The 23,385-nt window shown below is 45.0% G+C and overlaps 1 protein-coding gene across 2 annotated transcripts in view; it reads left to right on the forward strand.

The window, feature by feature from the left end:
- LOC147446090 (uncharacterized) overlaps nt 1–23,385 on the forward strand; it is a 111,832-nt gene that overhangs the window by 33,075 nt on the left and 55,372 nt on the right. For both annotated transcript variants that reach the window (XM_086525408.1, XM_086525407.1), the window contains exons 7-9: nt 11,799–11,915; nt 12,086–12,191; nt 12,319–12,393. In XM_086525408.1, coding sequence (XP_086381534.1) covers nt 11,799–11,915; nt 12,086–12,191; nt 12,319–12,393 — 298 coding nt within the window. The remainder of the gene's footprint in view (nt 1–11,798; nt 11,916–12,085; nt 12,192–12,318; nt 12,394–23,385) is intronic.

Consider the following 23,385-nt stretch of genomic DNA (forward strand, 5'->3'; position numbering starts at 1 on the left):
TCACTAGAGTGTCAAAAAGCCAGAGCTTTTTTCGCGGTTCCTAAAACTGAACCTGCGAGCACATCCTCTCTAGTCCTCCAAGGCTGCATATGCTCTTGTCAGTCTAGTCTCTGATGCTCTTCTCAGTGAAAACACCGGTCCACCGAAGACTACCCCAAGATAAGTATATGCATCTGTGTACTCCACAGTCTCTTGGCCATACGTAAATGTGGGTGCTGACCTCCTGACCCATTGTGGTGTGGTGTTGAACACCATAACCTTGGTTTTTCCCAGGTTGACAAACAATCCACTGTCACGAGCAAATGTATGCAAAGCATGTAAATGACGTTGCATCCCCTCTGGAGAGTCGGAAATTAACACAATATCATCAGCATATAGTAACAACGGAATCCATGTCCCTGCTAGTTGAGCCCCTCTGTCTCCCTGACGCTCTACATAATCCGAAAACTCATCCACATACATTTCAAAAAGAGTCGGGGATAGGGGGCATCCCTGCTTTACTCCAATAGTGGAGTGGACCATGTCAGACATTCTCTCAGTGGTGCGTATCCGCCCCATCACTGTCCTGTATAGAGCTAGAATACCCCCTGTAGGCACACCCATGCCCTGTAGTCTGCGTATAAGTCTAGCTCTCGGCACTGTGTCAAAAGCTTTGCGGAAATCCACAAAGCTACAATAGATCCTCTTGCCATGGTGTCTACCCTCCTCGATAATAGCTCTGAGTGTCAAAATCTGGTCAAGAGTGGAGAAGCCTCTCCTGAATCCTGCTTGCCCTGGTGCTCGTATGCCCTCTCGCTCAGCCCATCTACTCAGCTACTGCTCAAGAACGGATGCATACAGCCTAGCTAATGTGTGACCAACCATGATGGTGCGATAATTCCCGGGAATCATGGGATCTTCTGACTTGAAAATGGGCACAATTGTAGACATACTCCAAGTCTCAGGAAAGCCTTCATACATGGCTCGATTAAACATTGTCGCCAAGAACTCTACGAGCATATCCCTGGCATGGATGAAGTGCTCTGCTACCAGACCATCATGATTATGTGCTCTTCTAGTCTTCATCCTGTCATCAATGGCTTTCCTTACCCTCTCGGTAGTAAAGAAAGAACATGTCTCCGGGCATGTCTCTAGTGGGTCCGGCAAAGGTGGTTGCCCTGATGCTGTATAGAGAGATGTTGCATATTTCCCCCATGTCTCAGTGGAGGTGACCACTGGTGGTGGTGAATGCTCGTGGAATAGCCTCCATGCTTCGCCTGAGTCTTGACTCATAAATAGTTGATACAGATCCCGCTCTAGCTGAGATAGGTAAGCCCTTTTCTTTCGTCGCACTAGGCGGCGAAAGATCATCCGTGACTGTCTATGTGTGGTACTACCCATGAGCACTTCCCTCTGTAATTTGATCCTCGTCTCTCTACACTCCTCATCATACCTGAAAGCGCGAAGCAAAGGGTACCGGTAGGTGCATGTCGCGATGTAGTGCAGGATTGGGGCAAGAAGCGGGAGGCAAGGTGCAGCAGAGAGCTAGCGCTAGCAATCGAAAGCAGAGAGAGAGAGAGAGAGAGAGAGAGAGAGAGAGAGAGAGAGAGAGAGAGAGAGAGAGAGAGAGAGAGAGAGAGAGAGAGAGAGTATGTTTTTGGGGAAAACTCAATAAGTGAGTTTTGGTTTTCCCACTTTTATTATAAGTGACTTTAAAAAAATGTGTCCAGGTTCATTGTGAACCTGGACAAAGTATAAAAATGTACAAAAAGGGGTTATTTAGGCCTTTAACCCAACAACCTCCCACTTAAAGGTATAAATGACGCCTTTAAGTTAACCAACTCCCACCAACTGTATGCAATGCTCATGTTTAGCCTTAGCAAGACTCTTCGTGAGAACATTTGCAGGGTTATCCTGTGTATGGATCTTAGTCAAGGTGACTAGACCATCCTCCAATACTTGTCGTATGAAGTGGTACCGCACATCTATGTATTTGATACGCGCATGAAACATGGCATGTTTGGCTAAGTAAACAGCACTCTGGCTATCACAACCCAACACAGGTGTATGAGCAGGCATCCCAAGTTCTTTTGCAAGTCTGCCCAACCAAATGGCCTCCTTTGAAGCCTCTGTGGCTGAAATGTATTCAGCCTCAGTAGTACTCAATGCCACAATTTTTTGCAACCTACGGAGAGTGCACCACCAGCAATAGCAAATACATATCCACTGCTAGATTTCCTGGTATCCATGTCACCTGCCATGTCTGCATCGCAATATCCCTGTAACTTTAAGTCACTTTTGCCATAGCAAATACACTTTGATTGTGTACCTTTCAAATATCTCAGAATGCATTTGACAGCTTCCCAATGTGCTTTGCCAGGATTCGACATGTATCGACTAACAACTCCCACTGCATAAGCAATGTCGAGACGAGTGGCAACCATAGCATACGTAAGAGTACCACAAGCTGATGCATAAGGGATTCCCTTCATTGCTTTCAATGCCACCGCATCCTTTGAGCAATCTGCCTTGCTAAGCTTAGTGTATGGAGGTAAAGGTACTCCAAGAGGCTTAGTATCAACCATATTAAATTGTCAAGTACTTTTGCAATGTACCCTTTTTGAGATAAAAACAGTAATCTCAACTTTCTATCTCTTTTAATACGCATGCCCAAAATATGCTCTGCATCACCCAAATTTTTCATTGCAAATGTAGAATTTAGCTTACGTTTCAGAGCATCAAGACTAGCTTATGTTTCCTGGCAAGCAGTATGTCATCAACATAGAGAACAAGTATGATGGGACTACCATCTTCATCCCTTTTCGTATACAAACAATCATCTGCATGGCTGCATTTAAAGCCCTTAGACAGCATATAAGTGTCAAACTTCTTATACCACTGTCGTGATGATTGTCTCAAACCATACAGAGCCCTTTTCAGTTTGCATACAAGTTCCTCGCGTATAGGAATCACAAAACCTTCAGGTTGTTTCATGTATATGTCCTCTTCAATGTCACCATGCAAAAACGTTGTCTTTACATCCATTTGATTTAATTCCAAATCAAGCACTGCAACGAGAGCAAAGAGGAAATGTAAAGTCGTAAGCTTTTCAACAGGGGAAAAGATTTCTTGAAAATCAATTCCTTCTTGCCTTGTACTTGGGTTTTTCATCCAGAATCTTAACTTGTACACCCATTTGTTACGAAGAGCCTTTCTTCCTTTAGGCAATGGCACAAGATCTCAAGTATCATTTGCATACAAGGATTTCATTTCCTCTTGCATTGCAAGCTTCCACTACTGCTTGACTCACATGATTTGGCCTCTTTATATGTAAGAGGTTCACCTTCATCTGTCAACATCTACGGTTGCCTTCTCAAACGAATAAGCAGAGTCCGAACGCTTGATGTCCGTCAAAATGTCATCATTGATAGCCATTTTGATGTAGGCCATAGCCTTCTTATTCAACCTGGCCCACTCTTCGTGAGACAAACCTTGTGGCTTATTCTCTTCCAATGCATCTTCACAATCATTTAAGAAAAGGATACCTTGCATGCGTTCTTGCCAGAAGTCGAAGCCTTGACCATCGAACCGTTTGATTTCCATCAAACTTTTAGTGTCACATGCGGAAGAGAAAGAAGCCATCTTAATTCAACCACAAGTGTGTATACAAGAGATGCAATAGGCTGAAAATTTCAGCAAATAGGAGCAATGTGATCCCACAACTTTGAAACACTTGTGTATTGCTGTTTTGACCTGTAATATGCTGTAAATCACCCGTTTTGACCTAAAAACGACCTGTTTTGGCAGTTTTGATGACCTTTTCGGCAAGGGGCTTCGCAATGGAAGCGAAGTTGATCGCGGGAGAGCAATATTAACTCGTTGTCCGGGAGACTGTGCAGGGCCGTTTTGAAACCCTAGGGCTCTGATACCAGTTGAAAGTGTGAAGCAGAGGGTACCGATAGGTGCGCGTCGCGATGTAATGCAGGATTGGAGCAAGAAGCGGGAGGAAAGGTGCAGCAGAGAGCTAGCGCTAGCAATCGAAAGCAGAGAGAGAGAGATCGTACATTTTTGGGAAAACTCAATAAGTGAGTTTTGGATTTTCCCACTTTTATCATAAGTGACTTTTAAAAAATGTGTCCAGGTTCACATTGTATAAAAATGTACAAAAAGGGGTTATTCAGGCCTTTAACCAAACAATACCAACTGTTCTGGGGTATGCTCCCAGATTGTCTCCGTGTAGGCTGGCTGTGGGGGTATGCCTCTGAAGCTGCAGCATGGAGCGTCTCTGTCAGTATCTGAGTGAGTTCAGCTAGTGGCCGTCCTGGCTCCTGAGTGCATAGCTGCCTGTATATCTCATCCATATACACAGAATCCGTCTCCCTCATGAAGGTATACCGGGTGTGCGTGAGGACCTCTCCTAACGGAGCTGTGCTGAACTGAAACGTCAAGGTGAAAGACGAGATAGCATGATCAACTGCTACTCCAACTGGCCCAGTGCCCACCATGAAATCCTGAAAGAATGGAATAAGACCTGGCTGGGCCATAACATAATCCATTGTGCTAGCGCCATGTCGGTGTGGAAAGCAAGGAAAAATTCCAGCTGTCGAAAATCTGTGTAGGCCATTCAAAATGGCCAATCTATGTGCAATTCCCATATCTATCAAGTATCTGCCATACTCAGTGTATTCCTTATCTTGTGATGGTCTGGATAGACCCATCTCTGTAACGTCCAGCTCCCTAAGCATCTCCTCGGAAGTATCATAAAATATTGTCTGGTGGTGCGCAGTCCTAGCATTGAAGTCCCCTAGTATGATAATGTCACCATCCTTGCAAAACTCCATATGTCATTATCCAAAATAGCAAAGGGGGACCGTCCTCTAGGTGATGCATATACTGACGTACTAGGAGGAAAGTAACAGATAGCAATGTAGAGGTATCTGCCCGTCTCTGCCCTGAGCCTCACCCACATGTACCTAGCCTGTTCATCCTTGCGCGCTATATATATCAATGGCTGCAACTCCTCCCTGAATAGAACTGCCACTCCCCCTGAGCACCGTCCTCGATGCTCCGATCTGGTCTCTTGTCTGCATGCTGTCTCCCATCTATATCCGCTCACCTGTGGCATGGATTGCCCAGGGGCTTGATGCGTCTCAGAGTAGAAAATGATCTCTCCCTGTGAAGCTATCCTCAAAGACCCCTACATCAAGACGGAGTGACCCATTACAATTTAAGGTTGCCATCTTTAGTGTGGTCCCATAGGTCTCGCACCATCATGCGGAGCGTCACTCCAATATCACCACCCCTTTTTCCCTTGCTGCTCTGATTTCCGGCATTACTTCTTGCATATGAGCAATCTGCGAGAGGGTGAGGTCATCTCCAAGAAAGATGCCAATCTTCTTTAAAGTCGGTCTCTTCTTCAAGAAATCCTTCTTCGCTTCCATGGAGGGGAAGCGGAGAATGAGTGCCCTTTCTTTCGAGGTTTCTCCGTTGCTCCCACTTTTCTTAGTGCCCACTCTCCAAGCCCTCGTATGCGTCTGCTCGTTAACCCCCACCAGAGTCATGAGTTCTTTCACCTCTTCATCCACATTATCTTGGTCTCTGAGGCCACATATCTTTACTTGTTAGGCCCGCACACGTCTCCTTTGCTCCTCTTCCAGTGTCAAGTTAAGGATGGTTGGTGTGGGGGTGGGGGTTATTTCCTTGCCCTTTCCTTTCTTGACAATCTCGATCCATTTTTCGGCCTTTTTTGCTGTTTGTTTGGTCTTTGTGATGACATCTACCCACGAGGTCGTCATTTCTTTTTGTTGCTCCCCACCTTCTTTGATGGCCCGCACTTGTTCCTTAATCGTGTTAAGCTCTTCAATTACTGAGGGTTGAAGCTCTCCTTCTTCGAGGACATTCTGCGATCGCACCTCTACAAGCTCCTTCTTGAGTAATGCGATTTCCTCCACTTGGGCCTTCACACGATCCTCGAGTGTATGTATCGTCCTTTCCTGTGCCCCCACGCGCTCGTCGAGTGCGTTAATAGTACCTAGGAGATGGCGGTTGATCTTGCTGATGGACTCGCTCATTTCTTCTTTGCATTTTTGAATGGCATCCTCCATAGGTCATCCTTGGCATTTTGTTTTCTCATGATTGAATGAAGGCCGCAACAGGAGAGGGAGAGAGATAGAGAAGTGAACTTCTCCCCTCTCTCTCTCTCTCTCTCTCTCTCTCTCTCTCTCTCTCTCTCTCTCTCTCTCTCTCTCTCTCTCTCTACAGAGACCACCTTCTCCAGCTTACGGAGGATGGTTTTGTGACGAGACCCAGATACATGACACCCACTTGTCTCATGGGATACGATGTGCTATTGGCCATTATTAATATGACCATTGAGGAAGAGCAGAAAAGGAAGAATCGGGCTCTGCATGTGCGGGTCACAGGAGTCAAAGACAAAGAGAATGTAGATGAAGAAGTGAGGGAACTGCTACAACGCATGGGCATCACAGAGCCTACTCACACAAGTGCATGGAGAGTGGGCAAGAAAGGAATCGACGAGAAGGGAAACGTAAAGGATAGGGCACTTATTCTCCGCTTCCCGAATATAGAAATAAGGAAAGAATTTCTAAAGAAGAGGCCAACTCTTAAGAAAACCGGTATTTTCTTGGGAGATGACCTTACATTGGCACAAGTGGCACACATGCAAGAGTTGATGCCAGAGAATAGGGCAGCAAGAGAAAAGGGGAAAATCGCCTTTTATAGAGAAGGGAAAGTAGTGGTTCTGGAAAAGCGCTCATCATGACGGTGCGAGACCTATGGGACGACGCTCCGGATAGCGGCGTGGAATTGTAATGGATCATATAAACTAGATGTAGGTGCCTTTGAAGACAACTTTAGGGACAGAGACATAGTTTTCTACTCAGAGACACACCAAATACCGAGACAGCTTATGCCACATGTGAAGGGGTATTTATGGGAAACAATTGGTAGACCAAACAAGAGATCTCTGCGTGGTAGTCGGGGTTCAGGAGGAGTAGCAGTCTTATTTAAAGAGGAGCTGAAACCACTACTACAGATTATCAGGAAAGATGAACAAGCAAGGTATATGTGGGTGAGAATGAGAGCCGAGACAGGTAGATTTCTATATATCGCTATATGCTACTTCCCCCCAAGTACATCAGTCTACTCCTCACCTAAAGGACAGTCCCCTTTCTCCATATTGAATAATGACATATGGGAGTTCTCTAGAGATGGAGACATCATTCTCTTAGGAGACTTTACTGCCAGAACGGCCAACTCTCAAGCAGTATTCTATGATACTTCTGAGGAAATGCTCAGAGAAGTGGATTTGTTACAAGAGGTGCTTACTAGAAACTCACAGGATAAAGAACACACTGAATATGGGAGACATCTCATGGAAATGGAAACCACACATGGTTTGGCCATACTTAATGGTCTAGAGAATTTCCCTTTATCTGGGGGGTTCACATGCATCCCGCACAGGCATGGGGCCAGTACAGTGGATTATGTCATGACTTCACCAAGCTTTATTTCTAGTATCGAGGACTTTAAGGTGGGACCCAGACCGGTTGGGATTGCAGTGGATCATGCTCTCTTGACCTTATCAATCTCCTTCCAATACAATGCCTCTCAAGTACAAAGGAAGAAGACACACACAAGATATACTTTCACGCCAGAGACCGATTCAATCTATGTGGAAAAGATCTATAATAGGATGTGGTCAGCCGGGCCAGTATATATTGTAGAGGATATTACTTCTCAGCTAACAGAGATACTACATGGAGTAGCACAAGAGGCATACCCACATACTCAACCTGACCAGAAGAGAGGATCTGGGAACATGCCTCAAAACAGTTGGTACGACGAGAAATGCAGAGAGACGAGAACCCAGGTCTAGAAAGAGCTTACACTTGGGATCATCACATATAAGCAGTCTCGGATTGCTCTTCGGCGTATAGTACGTCGCAAGAAAAGGGCATTTTTAGCGAAACTCGAGAAGGATTTATATCAGCTCTTCTTGAGTCAGGACTCACATGAGGCCTGGCGTTTATTTCACGAGCACTCATCGCCTCCGACAATTACTTCTCCTGAGATTTGGGGCCAATATGTAACATCATTATATACGGTATCTGGACAGCCTCCATTACCAGATCCGCTAGAGCCATGCCCAGCTACTAGTACTTTCTTACTACGGAAATGGTGGAAAAAGCCATTGATAAGACGAAGACAAGAAGAGCATATGATCATGAGGGTCTAGTAGCAGAACATCTGACCCATGCAAGGGATCTACTTTCAGAAGTCCTTGCTTGTCTGTTTAATCGGGTCATGTGTGAAGGACTACCTAAATCTTGGAAATTATCTACTATCATACCTATTTTCAAGTCAGGGGATCCTATGATACCCTGAAACTACCGTACCATTATGGTGGGACACACATTGACCCAACTGTACGCATCCATTCTGGAACAAAAATTGAGTAGATGGGCAGAGAATGAGGGCATAAGGGCAACAGGACAAGCTGGATTCATGAGGGGTTATTCCACTTTAGATCATATTCTTACGCTCAGAACCATTATTGAGGAAGGAAGAGCAAGCGGGAGAAGGATGTATTGTTGCTTTGTGCATTTTCGGAAAGCTTTTGATATAGTACCAAGGGCCAGATTGATGCGCAAAATGCAAGAGTTAGGGGTTCCCAAAGAGATTATCTGGGGGATCATGGCCTTATACGGGTCAGTAACTGGCTATGTACGTACTCCAGAAGGGGATTCCGACATTGTTCATTCCACCGTTGGAGTAAAGCAGGGATGCCCACTGTCCCCTACTTTATTTAGTATGTATATAGATGAGGTATCAGATTACATTGATAGAGATGGCGACAGACGTGCTCAACTTGCAGGGTCATGGATCCCTTTGTTGTTATATGCAAATGATATTGTATTGATAGCAGAATCACCAGATGGAATGCAGAGGCAGTTAGATGCATTACATAAATTCGCGGAGGACAGAGGACTGTCGGTAAATTTGGGTAAAACCAAAGTTATGGTGTTTAACACCACACCGCAGTGGGTTAGGAGATCCGCACCTACATTTGCATATGGCCAGGCTACAGTAGAGTACACATATGCATACACATACCTTGGTGTGGTATTTACAGGACCGAAGTTTACTCTTAAGAAAGCAGCGGATGCTAGATTGTCCAGAGCCTCTGCGGCCTTGGGAGGGTTGGAGAGGATGTGTTCACAAGTGCAGTTTCAGGAACCACAAACAAAACTTTGGCTCTTTGATACTGTGGTGGCTTCGGCTATGCTTTATGGGGTCTAGATCTGGGGACCATCTGTGGATCAGGATAATTGGAAGTCAATGGAGAGACCTTTGGTATCTATGATTTCCCGAATTATTAGAGCCAAGGCCTCCGTACCACACGCGATTACCCGAGCGGAACTAGCTGCCCCTCCGATAGAAATTGAAGCTCTTACCAGATTAGTGTCCTTTATACATGGTTTATGGGATACAAATAATTGCCGATATACTAGATTGGCCCTCGAATCCTCTCGACAATTAGCAATGAAAGGAGATACATCATGCTGGTATGCGCAACTGTCCTCGTGGTTTCAGAGACAAGGGTTAAGCATGGAAAGATTACCCCCCTTCCAATACTCTCTTGAGGCTCCATCACTGGCAATCACACGAACGGAGATTAATAAAATCATCTGCCAGGATCTTATACAGTTGGACACTAAGAGGACATGGGTAGACCCTACACAAGAATTGGGTAGGAAGATGGCCGACTACAAAGAAAACTTCCTACAGCTATCTGAAGATGGTTTTGTGATCTGCCCGAGCTACATGGATACCCACCTGTCTCATGGTTTGAGATGTGCTATTGGTCAAATTCGTACATCCTCACACCAGCTGGAAATTGAATTTGGCAGATTTAGGGGAATCCCACCTGAGAGTAGAATTTGCAAGTTATGCGGAATGGAGCCGGAGACAGAATTACACTACATATGCCATTGCACCGTATACTATGAGATACGTGGGCGTTTCCATTGCCTTTTCAAAGAAGGCTTTGGACCTCTAGATAGAGTCATGCAATACCAAGATCAAAGGTGCTTAGGCGTGTACCTACTGGAACTACATCGGCACAGGGATAATCTAATGAGAAGACAAAGAGCACTACAGCCTTAGAGGCAGATCACAGATTTCTTCGGATCGAGAGAAGCAGGAATGGAAGGAGAAGTAAGAGGCCAGCAGCGAGCACAAAGGAGTACCCACATTCATGCCAAAGGCACCCTCATGGACAAGGCGATTGAGCTTAGGAAATCGAGACGACCATGACCAAGATGCAGAAGCACACTTCACTAGAAGAGACTACAACAAAGGATTAGAAGCATTCTAGCCAGACACCCAGAATGCTCCGAAGAAGTTTATCTAATACTTTGTATTTAGTTTTTTCGCATTTATTTTCACACTTTCACACTTTTCAGACATTGTAACACATTCACCACTTTTGTATCAGTTTGGTCTCATAGGTCACACTGGCCTTTTTGAAGACGTTAATATAACATTTCATTTCATTTCATTTCTCACCAGCTGCGGATTGAGACTTGGAGATACAGCGGAGTACCAGCAGAGGCCAGGACATGCCCCTTGTGTGACATGGAGCTTGAGACAGAGTTGCATTATACATGCCGCTGCCCCGTCTAGTACGAGATACGAGGCCGCTTCCATTGCTTGTTCAGAGAGGGTTTTGGACCACTCTCAAGAGTCATGGGATATGAGGATCAGAGATGCCTAGGTTTGTTCTTGCTCGAGCTACACAGACACAGAGACAGCCTGATGAGTGGCAAGGCTAGCCAATCTCAAAGACGGATCGCAGACTTCTTCAGAACAGACACGGGACAGCCACAAGAGCCACTCCAATAGCAGAGCGCCCCCTCGTCTCACACCAGAGGCACACTGATCGACCGAGCGACTGAACTGGGGAAATCCAGGCGTCCACGACTACGGAGGACTACACAGCATCGACGGAGGCTACGTCAGAAGATTCGGAGCACTCTGGCCAGGCATGCACGACGCCCGGTCAGACTACTAACCATGGAGGAGATTGATGAGATCCGCCAACGACCGATGCTAGATCTCCTGTGATTCAGCTATCCCAGCTAGCTGCTTAGTTCACACCTAGCAGTTTAGGATTCCATAGTATTTTATTTTGTCATCTTGTTACTCTGACTTTGTATCAGATCCACCACATTGTAACTTTCTGGTCTCATAGGTCACTTTGGCCTTTTTGAAGACGTTAATATAACATTTCATTTCATTTCTCTCTCTCTCTCTCTCTCTCTCTCTCTCTCTCTCTCTCTCTCTCTCTCTCTCTCTCTCTACGCACTTGCAGTTTCTCTCTCTACGCACTGGCAGTTTCTGTCTCTACGCGCTTTTCTCTCTCTACGCACCTCCCACTCTCTACGCAACGGGGCAGGGGGGCTAGGCAGCAGGGGAGGCGGGGAGGAGAGCGCGGCAGGGCACGCGAGCGAGAGAGTGAGCAGAGCGTGGCAGGGCAGGACAGCAGCGAGTAGAGCGGAAGCAGGAGCGGCGCGAGCAGAGCGGGAGTGGGAGCGGGAGAGAGAGAGGAGCGAGTTTGTCTTAGCAAGATAAGTCATCATAGCAGATGCATTCGTCTCTTAATTTCATCAAGGCATTGGAAAGGGTAGAGACACAACATTACTCTTCTTTTCTTAAGCGTGTTTGTCATATCCACGATGTGTTTTATCATGACCACTGCAGTATTACATGCTGAAAGGTTCCTCTTTTCTTTGCAGTCTTTGGGACTACACACATGTAGTTATGAATTACTTGTTTGGAAATTGTGGGACCGATGGTGGATCACCACGAGATGACAAGTGGTTGGAGCTTTTTGACATCGTTCTGACTGGCAGGTAATTTTTTTTCACTGCTTAGTACTGCAGGGCATATTTTGGAGCTACAGTTGACTCAAATGTTACGACTGATTTTTTGGCTTTTGTGAGGACAGCAATACTAACATTTTGCATATCTCCTATTTGCTAAGAGTTGAGAGAGCAAGCTGTCTGTGTGTTTCTGACTGTAGTGCCAAACCGGGGTTTTTTGCTGATGGAAATCGAGCTCTTCTATATGAAGTAGATATTAGAAGTGGAATGCTTCAGAATACAGATAATGGAAGCCCTCTTGCACAGGTGAAGAGTTACTTCTTCCTTTTACTGCGTGAAGTTTTGTCTGGAGCTTTGACTTTTCTCTAACGTTAAAATTAGATATCCTGACATGGATTGTGGCAATTGTCTGGCGTACTTCCTATTATCACAGATTGGCCAAAGTAGCAGTGACCGGGCTTTACCTTCCTCAACAGGAGAGATTCGGCAAGCATGCAGAGTCTTTCAGGTTGTATTGTACTCTCTATTTATGACTGAAACGCTTATCGGGCATACATGTCAATCCAATATTAAGCGAACCAAAACTATATTGCAAAAGCTTCAATTTGTCTATTCATTGTAACTTAAAGTTCAATCATCAATATGTCCACTCATTGTAACATCCAAGGACATAATAGACAGCACGTTTATAGAATTCGCTCTAAGCAACCTTTTGACCATCCACAGATGTGAAAGTACTATGGCTTTGCCTTTGGTTTTTGTGGAAAGAAGGAATTTGTGTCCTCAAATGATTTTTAAAGTGCACAGCTAACAATCACCAAGCAACTGCATCCATCTCTGTGTGGCAGCTTCTATCTTTTTGGAGGGTTTGCTTTGACCTTGAGCCTTGAGAAATAGGAAGCTAATAACTGGCACCTGGAAATCCTATGCATTTGTGGACCTCCAAAAGAGACAGGGATTCTTTAGCCTTTGCAGCAGCATTGGGGTATCATTTTCGTCTCCAAGCCACTCGACAGTGGGTTACATGCTTGGAACCTTGTTGTCTGGTGTCATGTGTGTAAGGTTATTGGAGAAAGATTATTGCATTGGCAGGTAAAGGATCTCACTTACGCGTTACTCGGTACGATTTCAGATTGTCAGTGTCTTCTCTTTCAAAAAAGGGTGCTTTGGATGCAGTTCAAGTCCGCTGAGTGGGTGCACATTTCTCCATCAACATTGGCAGAGCAATCAGCATATGAATTGATGGGAGACTAGGCAGTGGTGTCTTTGGCGTAAGTTCTCCCTGAATCTAGGTGGTCTCGTACAGTCACATACGTTTTGTCCACGTACGAAGACGTGCAGTATTCATCGAACTTAAAAATATTTTGTCGCACGATGACGTTACGTACGTTCAAAAAAAACAAGCGTGCAGTTCTTAAGCTTGAGAGATGTAGAGCTTGGGAGATGTAGACTTGGGGAAGGCTTGAGAGCAATGCCTCGTGAGAGAGCTGGAGGAGAAGCTTGAGAGCTATGAGTTTATGAAGAAGAGGAGAAAAGAGGGTATGCTTCTACAGAGATGGGGCCTTGAGGCCCTTGAATCTTGAGCTAGAGGAAAGGAGGGAGAGAGGAGGAGCATTATGCATAATGGAGGGAGGGAAGGAGAAAGGGAGAGAAAGAAAGAAAGTTCTATTAACGTCCTTGTCGAGGCCAAAGCTGGCCTATAGGAAAAATCAGATACATCTTTGATTACAATCCACTTTGGGTATCATCAAAAAAGAAAGGTGCATGTGCCAACTACTCTAATGACTCAAGAGAGTTAGGTATTACAAATGATAGGATCATCATGTGCATAATGTGACTAGATGTGTGCATGTGTCAAGTCCATGTCTCTGACAAGGGGGGGGTGGTCTTGAAATCTCTGATGATAGCTTTTCCTCCTCTGTAAAGTGCCCATTTTCTTTGTTTCCTTGCTTCTCTGACGCATTGGATTCCTTCTCTAGAGAGAGAGGGAGAGAGACAGAGAGAGAGACCATGTACAATGTGAGGGAGGGGAATAAACTGTAATGGGCAATGAGCATTGACTCTTGAGGTAATGTCAAACAGGTATCCCAGGCTAAATGTGTGCAAAAAGTCCCCCTAAAAAAGGCAAAGTCAAATAGTCAAACTGCTAGTTGGCAGTCAACATTACTGTTTTGGTCGGACGGAACGGACTAAACAACTGGACAGGATGAGACCGTACGGGACCGGACTAAACGTCCCGTCCCAACGGACGTGGACTACCCTGCCCTGAATTTATGGATATGTGCATGAGATTGGGTGGAGCATGTGTCATGTACTTGGTGGGACCGTGACCATTGCAGATGACGATCGTACACCTACCATTTGGGTGATTCGTCATTATGTATCAGAGAGGAGTCCCCCTTGTTATATTACTATCTGGCATGCTTCCGCGTGAAGATGTAGATATGTGACGCTCCAGTCATGTGCTTTTCTCAAAGCATACTGGTCCTACCAACAAGAGCAAACAGAGCACCATGGCGTTTATGGATTCGGCAGAGTACCTGCAATTTCTCCTCGACGAGCTTCGTGACATTCTTTCAAGGCATCTGTAGCAGAATCTTCTGATGTTGTAGGGTATCCAACAATTTCTAAATTATATGTTACCCCTTCTGATGCCCCAGGCGGTACCCCCTCTTCCGGCACCAGAAAGAACAAGAGTTCTAATTGGCAACCTTCCCAGCCGTCTGTTCCGATTAGGGAGTCTTCAAGAACATGGTGCAGCTTTCGGACCGTGATCCAATGCAACCGGCGTTGCCACCACCTCCCCCACCACCATTGCCACTAGGATACAATGGTTGGAGCCTGTACATATATCCTTATTATCCGTACCCGGGGTATGTACCTAACCAGCCAAAAGCTTTCAAAGATGGTGGCACAATAATAAGAATTTTCACCTTTTTGTGGGTGAAAAATTGGAAGAAAGTTTTACAGTTTCTTCAACAATTTGACAACGTCTATACCTTGGGGAACTATACAGAAGAATCCAAGATTTCTTGAGCAGCGGGATTTCTTAAAGATAATGCTATGCAATGGTGGAGTTCAATTGCGACACAAGTGCATGCTCCAAGGACATGGCAAGCTTTCAAGACAATTTTTGCACGCAGTTATATGACTTCTCTATTTGAAGTCCAGAACTTGTCAGAATGGGGCAACTTGAAAAGCTTGCCATAGAGTGTCACAAACTGCTGACATGTCAAGTCACTAAAGAATAGAGCCAAGCTTCAGATCACGTTCGAGGGGCTTAAACCCTAAGAAGAACAAGCAACAGCAGAAGAAGAAGTCCTACCAACTTATGGGACCCCGTCCGATGGGGCCCAAGTGACAAAGGAATTAAAATAAAGCAAGACCCACAGACACACAAAAAAGACACTTGCACAAGAACTAATGACATGGCAGTAGTACGGACGCTCCGCAAATTGTGTTGACATGTTGACGTGGCAACTTGTACAGATTTCCGCGATTTCCGCTATCCGCTACTGACATGGCAATTGTACGGATTTTCGTAAATCACACTGGCAGCTTTTGGGCATCTGCTTTTGGACTAGATGCTTTTGAGTTTGAAGGTTTTTCATGTAAATTGCTTTTCATGGGCCAAGGGCCTTTAAATAAGTACAGAGGGTTCAATCTCTGGCACGTTTCAATGAGAAGGTGCAGAGCGCGAGTACCGGCATTGTACTGAGTTCAACTAATATAAAGAAATACCGAAAGGGGCCCCAAGCTTTGGGGCCAATACTCTCTGGGGTGGAATTCCGCCACTCCGTGTCGCGTGCCGTCTCTCTCTTTCAATTCAATAGTTATTTTTACTAAAAGTCTATTCAGTCTGTTCTTTTCTATTGGCACATGGTGCTTGTCTTGTGACAGTGGTATCAAAGCATTAGGTGTGTGCTTTTCTGAAAGCATACCGGTCCAACAAAAGGCAAACCAGAGACTACCGGAATTTTATTTGAAGTATCTTCGAGTCCCGACCGAGGACTTACTAGCCACTCCCACCCTTACTTCATCGCGCATCGGGCGCGCTCCCGTCTTCACCGCTCATGTCTTACAGGGCATAAGCCATAAAGATCACTTGCAAGAGAAGGATCTAAGATTTGTTTCGAGTCACTGTTTTTCTCAAAAGCAGTGCCATGCAGATGTTGATGTCTAAGCTACCAAGCCGCACACTCCAAGGATCTGGCAAGCTTTCAAGAAAATTTTTTCTCGAAGTTATATGGTTTCTGACATCTATCTTCGGAGTGCAACTTCTAGCAGAGTGGGGTATCTTGAAATGCTTGGCATGGAAATCGTAGCAGATTATAACTTGAAATTTCTCGACATCTCTCAGTTTCAGGATGGAAAGTCAGTTGGCTTTTTGAGCTCGGCTGATGTCGAGATTGATTTTTAAGTTTGAATTTTGTTTGAGAATCTGTTTGAGAACTTGTTTGGTGGTCCTGTTTGGAATTTGTTTGAAATGGATGGTATCTGTTTTGAATGTGTCTTGGTGCCGATTTGAATTGTTTGACTCTGGTTTTAATATTGGTTTCATTGATTGGTGATTTTACTCCCGGGTGGAGTAGTGAGAAATGCTGTTTTGATATTGTTTGAACCTCGGAACGACGCAGACAGGATGTCCGGGGAGCATTTCATTGTATAATTGAAAACCTCGGAATGACATAGACGAGATGTCTGGGGAGCGTTTCGTTGTATGCTTGAAAACCTCCGGACGACGCAGACGGGATGTGTGGGGAGCGTTTGGTTGTACTTGAACCTCCAAGCGACACAGACTGCGGTCTCGGGAGCGTTTGGTTGTACAGTCCTCTGAGCTCATGGCCTGGACCTTTTTAGGTTATTTGCGGGGGGAGTGACGAGGTAGTCGTTGAGTAGCTTCATACCACAGACCGTTTGTCTCGGGGGAGTGCTCAACGGTGTTGCTCGTTGTGTCTTGTAACATGCACATGTGAGCATTTGTGTTGCATTGTGATTGCCAATCACTGATCATTCCTAATTGGATGAGATTGCTTGGGTATGTAATTTTAGTGCATTAAGACACCCGTCGGTCTGGGTGTGATGGCTAACTTTACTACGCCGGAATATCAAGAGTTCCGATCTTGAGGAAAGGAGAAGCCAACTCCTTGATCAAAAGAGTCAAAAGGAGAAGCCAACTCCTCGATCAAAAGAGCCGAAAGGAGAAGCCAACTCTTTAACAAAAAAAGAGAGCAAACCGATTGTCCCTCCGAATGTGCCTCGAAAATTTTTGAGCTAACTTGGGTTGTTTTGTAGATATGCTGTAATCGCAGACGATTACTTTCTCTCAAGAAGGAGGGATGTCACAAACTGTTGATGTGTCAAGTCATTGAAGAATAGAGCCAACCTTCAGATCACGGCCGAGGGGCCTAAACCCTAAGAGGAACGCGCAATAGCAAAAGAAGAAGTCCTACCAACTTATGGGGCCCCGCCCGATGGGGCCAAAGTGACATAAAGGAATTAAAATAAAGCAAGACCCATAGACACACAAAAAAGACACTTGCGCAGGACTGATGACGTGGCAGTAGTACGGACGCTCCGCAAATTGCACTGACATGTTGACATGGCAGTCTTTACGGATTTTCGCGATTTGCGTTGTTGATGTGGCAATTGTACGGATTTTTGTAAATCACGCTGGTAGTTTGGGCATCTGCTTTTGGACTAAATGCTTTTGAGTTTGAAGGTTTTTCATGTAAATTGCTTTTCATAGGCCAAGGACCTTTAAATAAGTGTAGAGGGCTCAATCTCTGGCACGCTTCAATGAGAAGGAGCAGAGCGCGAGTACAGGCATTGTACTGAGTTTAAGTGATATAAAGAAATACCGAAAGGGACGCCAAGGTTTGGGGCCAATACTCTCTGGGTCGGAATTCCGCCACTCCGTGTCGTCTATCTCATTCAGTTTAATAGTTATTGAAGTGCTAAAAGTCTGTTCAGTGTGTTCTTTTCTATTGGCACGTGGTGCCCGTCTTGTGACATAGAGACCATGGAAGACTATAACCAAAGGTTTCTTGACGTATACCTTCCAGTGTCTTTCTTTGAGTTGATTCCCTTGGAGGACCAGTGCGAGCGATACGTCATTGGACTGCCATCACCGTTGCACGAATATTGTTTGTGTAAGTATCAACCATGCAAGGGCTTATGGACCATGTCGCGATTATGAAAAGAAAGCTCGAGTTCACTACAGAAGCAACTCCGGTAAATAACCAAAACTCTTGGCAACAACGAACAAACCTTTGGGAATCTTGTGAAAGTCAACCACAAAGGCCTCATTTGACACAACGTCAACTAGAAACCGTGTTACAAGAAGGCCGATGCTTTGAATGTTTTCAAATAGGACATACATTCAATATATCCTCAGCGAGCCTCGACATCTTCAGAGCAACCTTCCACTCCAACAGCAAATAAATCTCTAGGGCCACCTTCATCTAAGAGAGCTCGCCTTGCCATCGAACTTGTACGTAATTCATGGCATAAACCTCAGAGTTCTAATGAATTGTGCCGAGCATATGGCAAATTCAACAGCTTGAAAGCCCTAATTTTCGTCGATCTCAAAGGCACTAAAAATTTTATCCATCCAAAATTCTTGAAGCAGATGGACCTTGATTATGATTCACAAGGACACAAAATTGAAGCCGAGCTAGGTACCGGACAAACTCACAAAGTGGTCCCACTTGTCTGGGCTCTTCCGAGGATACCATGGAAAAGCCAATAATTACATCATGAAGCCAGGCAATTGCGACGTTCTCTTGGGCATGCCTTGGCACGACAAGAATGACACGACACTATAGATACCATTACCTTGATGCAGAAGGGAGCCTGAAGGACAAGCGAGTCATCCTCAAAATTTGGCGGTCCGAACAAAAACCTGTATGAATTTTCTTGTTCACTTGTATTTAGATACTTTTGAATTTGTTTGAGAAAGTTTTGTTTGAAATAGATTGTATCTGTTTTAAACCTGGCTTGGTGCTGATTTGAATTGTTTGACTCTGATTTTAATATTGATTTTAATGATCGGTAATTTACTCCCGGGTGGAGCAGTGAGAAATGTTGTTTGATAATGCTTGAACCTCAAAACGACGCAGACGAGATGTTTGGGGAGCGTTTCATTGTATGCTTGAAAACCTCAGAACGATGCAGACAAGATGTCTAGGGAGGGTTTCGTGTACGCTGAATTTTTTTTGAACAACGTAGACGGGATGCCTGGGGAGAGTTTATTTGTATGCTTGAAACCTCCAAGCGACGCAAGGTGCGGTCTGGGGAGTGTTTGGTTGTATCAGTCCTCAAAGCTCATCATCGGACCCTTTTTAGGTTATTTGCGGGGAGAGTGGGGAGATAGTCGTTGAGTAGCTTCATACCACAGATCGTTTGTCTCGGGGGAGTGCTTAGCGGTGTTGTTTGTTGTGCCTTGTAACATGCATATGTGAGCATTTGTGTTGCATTGTGATGTGCCAACCACTAAATATTCCGAATTGGGTGAGATTGTTTGGGTATGTAATTTTAGTATATTGAGACACCCGTTCAAGATCAGCATGGTCTAGGTGTGATGGCTAATTTTGCTACGCCGGAATATCAAGAGCGCTAATCTAGAATGAGAAAACTAATTGTCCCTTAGAATGACCCTCGATTTTTTTTTTTGAGCTAACTTGAGTGGTCCTGTAGATATACTCCTAATTGGGGGAGATTGCCTGGGTATGTAATTTTAGTACATTGAGACACCCGTTCAAGATCAACATGGTTTGGGTGTGATGGTTAATTTTGCTACGCCAGAATATCAAGAGCGCTAATTTGGAATGAGAAAACTAATTGTCCCTCAGAATGACCCTCGAATTTTTTTTTTGAGCTAACTTGAGTGGTTTAGTAGATATACTCCTAATTGGGGGAGATTGCCTGGGTATGTAATTTTAGTACATTGAGACACCCGTTCAAGATCAGCATGGTTTGGGTGTGATGGTTAATTTTGCTACGCCGGAATATCAAGAGCGCTAATTTGGAATGAGAAAACTAATTGTCCCTCAGAATGACCCTCGAATTTTTTTTTTGAGCTAACTTGAGTGGTTTTGTAGATATATTGTAATCGCGGACGATTACTCTTCTTTTAAGAAGCGGGGATGTCACCAATTGCTGAGGTGTCAAGCCAAAGACCCGACGGGTTGAGGTTTACGAGACCCAACCCTAGGCGACCTATAGATCTCGGTCGAGGGGCTTAAACCCTAAGAAGAAGCAACAAAAGAAGTTCTACTAGTGCCCTAATCCTTAAAGAAGAGTTCCCACCAACTTATGGGATCCCGTCCGATGGGGCCAAGTGACTAGGGTTAAAAATAAAGCAGGACACACACACACAAACACATGGCGTGGAAAATTGATGATGTGGTAGTTGTTGTACGGACGCTTCGCAAATTGCATTGCTGGACTGATGATGTGGCAGCTGTATGGGCACCCACCATTTGCGCTGCCAGCTTTTGATGTGGCAGTGTGCGGAAATACCCTGATTTTACGCTGCCAACTTTTGAAGACCAAATGCTTTTGGGCTTGTAGCTTTTCATGTAAATTTCTTTTTCAGGCCAAGGGCCTTTAAATATGTGGCAAGGGCTCACTATCTAGCATGCTTCAGCGTGAAGGTGCAAATACATGACGCCACCGTTGTATTGAGTTGAAGCAATATAAAGAAATATCGAAAGGGGCGCCAGAGTTTGGGGCCAGTGCTCTCTTCGGGTGGAACTCCACCACTCCGCATCTCGTGTGCATCTCTTTTAGTTTCGTTGTGTTTTGAAGTGCTTAAAGTTGTTCAATCTGTTCTTTTCCATTGGCACGTGGTACCCTCCTGTTACAACATCAATTGAATCAGGAAACATGCAAGAGGGGAACTTTTGCAAACAACCTAGAGAGCGACCACCGATCCTAAAAGAAAAGGAATCAAGACGGTAAAAACAGAAAAAACAAACAACGACAAAAGAAAATCCAAACACATGCCAAAAGCACCAACATCAAGGGGAGGAGCCTGCACGACAGCATTAAACTATAGTGCAACAGAGCCACATCAACACACCAATAGTAGAAGCCGTGGGCACACAAAGACCACAACAACCGCGAAGGTGCCATGCGAATTGGAAGGTGGATTGCTGCATCAGGTCACACCTTCATGGAAAATGACAATAGCACGACAGGAGTGACGGTCAAAGCAGCATTGTGCATGGCTGTGCAGCAAGCCACAGACTCTAACCCTTCCTAGGCCTGCTAGGACCATTCTCGGCAAGAGTTTTGATGGTAAATCACCAAAGTAGGGTGGGATTAACTAGTATGCCGGTGCATCCAAACAGCCGTATGATTCTAATATGAAGTCTTAGACCAGTATGTGGGGTTCACATTTCACCTGCGTAGGTGTGGCTTCACCCTTTGGCAATAAGGGCTATACCATACTTTACCCATTGTCATTGCACATTGAGCATTTCTGACAACGCACTTCTCTCTCTCAAGCTGGTTATTGCGGAGGGCCTCTAAAGGTGGTGGCACGTAACTAAGGCCATACTCTGCATCTTTTTCACCATAGCCTTCCAATAATCGACCTATGTTTAGTGAGTGGTATTCAGTTAACTTCGAAGGCCATGGAGTGTAGAGTGTAGAGTGTAGGGATCTTCTTTAGCTGAGAGAAAAGGGATGTGATCCTAGTAAAAGAGATGGGCACTAGAGGCATCCTCCCAAGTGGCATGTAGAGTCCTTTAGCGACAAGCATAGCGGGTGAAATATTTGATTGGGTGAAATGTGAAACGAAAATTAGGAGCCGGCATCGGATGAAGCCGCTTTTTATGGAGCAGAAGAGGGAATTTGCAGAGTGGGCTCTTCAAGCTCCAATTTCTTCTAGGCGGTCATAGTCGGTCCAAAAAGCACTTTGTGGCCGTTGATATAGAGGTATGCCCTCAATTTGTCAACGCCACCCTTTGTACAGGCAACAAGGAGGAGGTTGTAAAGCTGCAAATAAACGAGCAGCCTTCAATAGAGGGAGCAAGGCATCATGGTAATACCAATCGTGATGAAGTCCGGGGTGTCAGAATAGCTGCAAAATGCAGCTGATGCCATAATAGACTTATGGCACCAGCTGGGAGATGTTCGATTTAACCCATGCATGCACATACACAGTCAAATACAGGCTCTGCGCGTGCACGCACAGGCGCGCACACACTTTTTTTGTAAATCTGTTTTGATTAATCTACAAGTGAAAAACCTCAAAATGAGGAAAACCCACAAAAAAGGTTAGATACAAAACTCTAAAAGCAAACATAGAAGAGCTGTAAGATGTCCAAGGATATCTCCCCAACATCAAAGGCGAAATGTAAGGATTGCCTAAGCAAAAACTTGAACGAATGAAAAGGATCCGCCTCTTGTTGATGGAACATGCGAAAATTGCATTGGCGCCACAAAGACCATAGTGACCAAAATCTGACACATGCGAAGAAGATCGCAAATTGTTGAAGGGAGGTTGGGAGAAGGCCAAAAACCCAGAATCGTTTGTGGAAAACCGCCGTGGGAAATTGGAGGCGCATACAGGCAGGTATGCGGTTAAGGAAAGAAAACCCTGGTGAAGCGACAATCCCAAAGCAGATGTCTGACAGGTCATCACCGGTGGAAAATCTGACACAACAAGAAGAACTGATAGGATGCGCCGCAAGGACGGTTCCAAAAGGGAGAACTCCCAACAAAGAGACAAATGCTCCTTAAGAGGCAAGTGGCACTTCCAAATTGTAGTAATACCACCGTGGATCAGATTTATGCATAGACCAAAGCGCATTACAATGATCAGCTAGCCAAGACTCCTGCAGAAGAGAAACATAAATGCTATGGGCAGAAATGGCATCAAAAGGAGTGTCCCATAAAGTCCAATCTGGCATACGGTAGGAAAACAGCCAGCATATGCTCAAACGCACTCCAAATCTGAAAATAATGCACACCCAACCCATAGCGTGCATTTGCGTGAGAAAAGGGAAGCATATTCCCAGATAAATCCACTACATCATCCATTGTGTGTGTGCCGGCAAGAAAGGAAGTATGCTTGGTGAGGCGAGCGGTTAGCAAGAGAAAGAGAGAATGCCTACCCTATGAATGCTTTCCAAGCGCAGTGAATTCCCATCCGTTTGTTGTCTGCCATGCCAAGAAAGATGATTCGTAATGGCTTTCCAAGCAGAGAGCAAACTAGAGGTGACCGAGCAACCAGGAATCTAGCCGACCATCTTGCCAAACACAATCTCCCAGAGAGAAGTTTGCCAGCGACCAAAGGCAAAAGTGGTAGCTTGCTGACAGAGTGCAGCAATCACAACTGTCCATGGCTAAGACTATTGCGTAAGAGTAGGCAATAACATGGCCTTCCTCGCTAAAGCATGGCGGCGAAGGTCCAAAATATTCAGCTGTTCAAAACGATTCGGAGTGCAAAGTTTCTCCGTTGATAACAAACGGACACCGCTCTTGTGAG

Source organism: Adiantum capillus-veneris, chromosome 12 (assembly GCF_014529385.1).
Source record: "Adiantum capillus-veneris isolate H3 chromosome 12, ASM1452938v2, whole genome shotgun sequence".
Lineage (NCBI taxonomy): Eukaryota > Viridiplantae > Streptophyta > Polypodiopsida > Polypodiales > Pteridaceae > Adiantum > Adiantum capillus-veneris.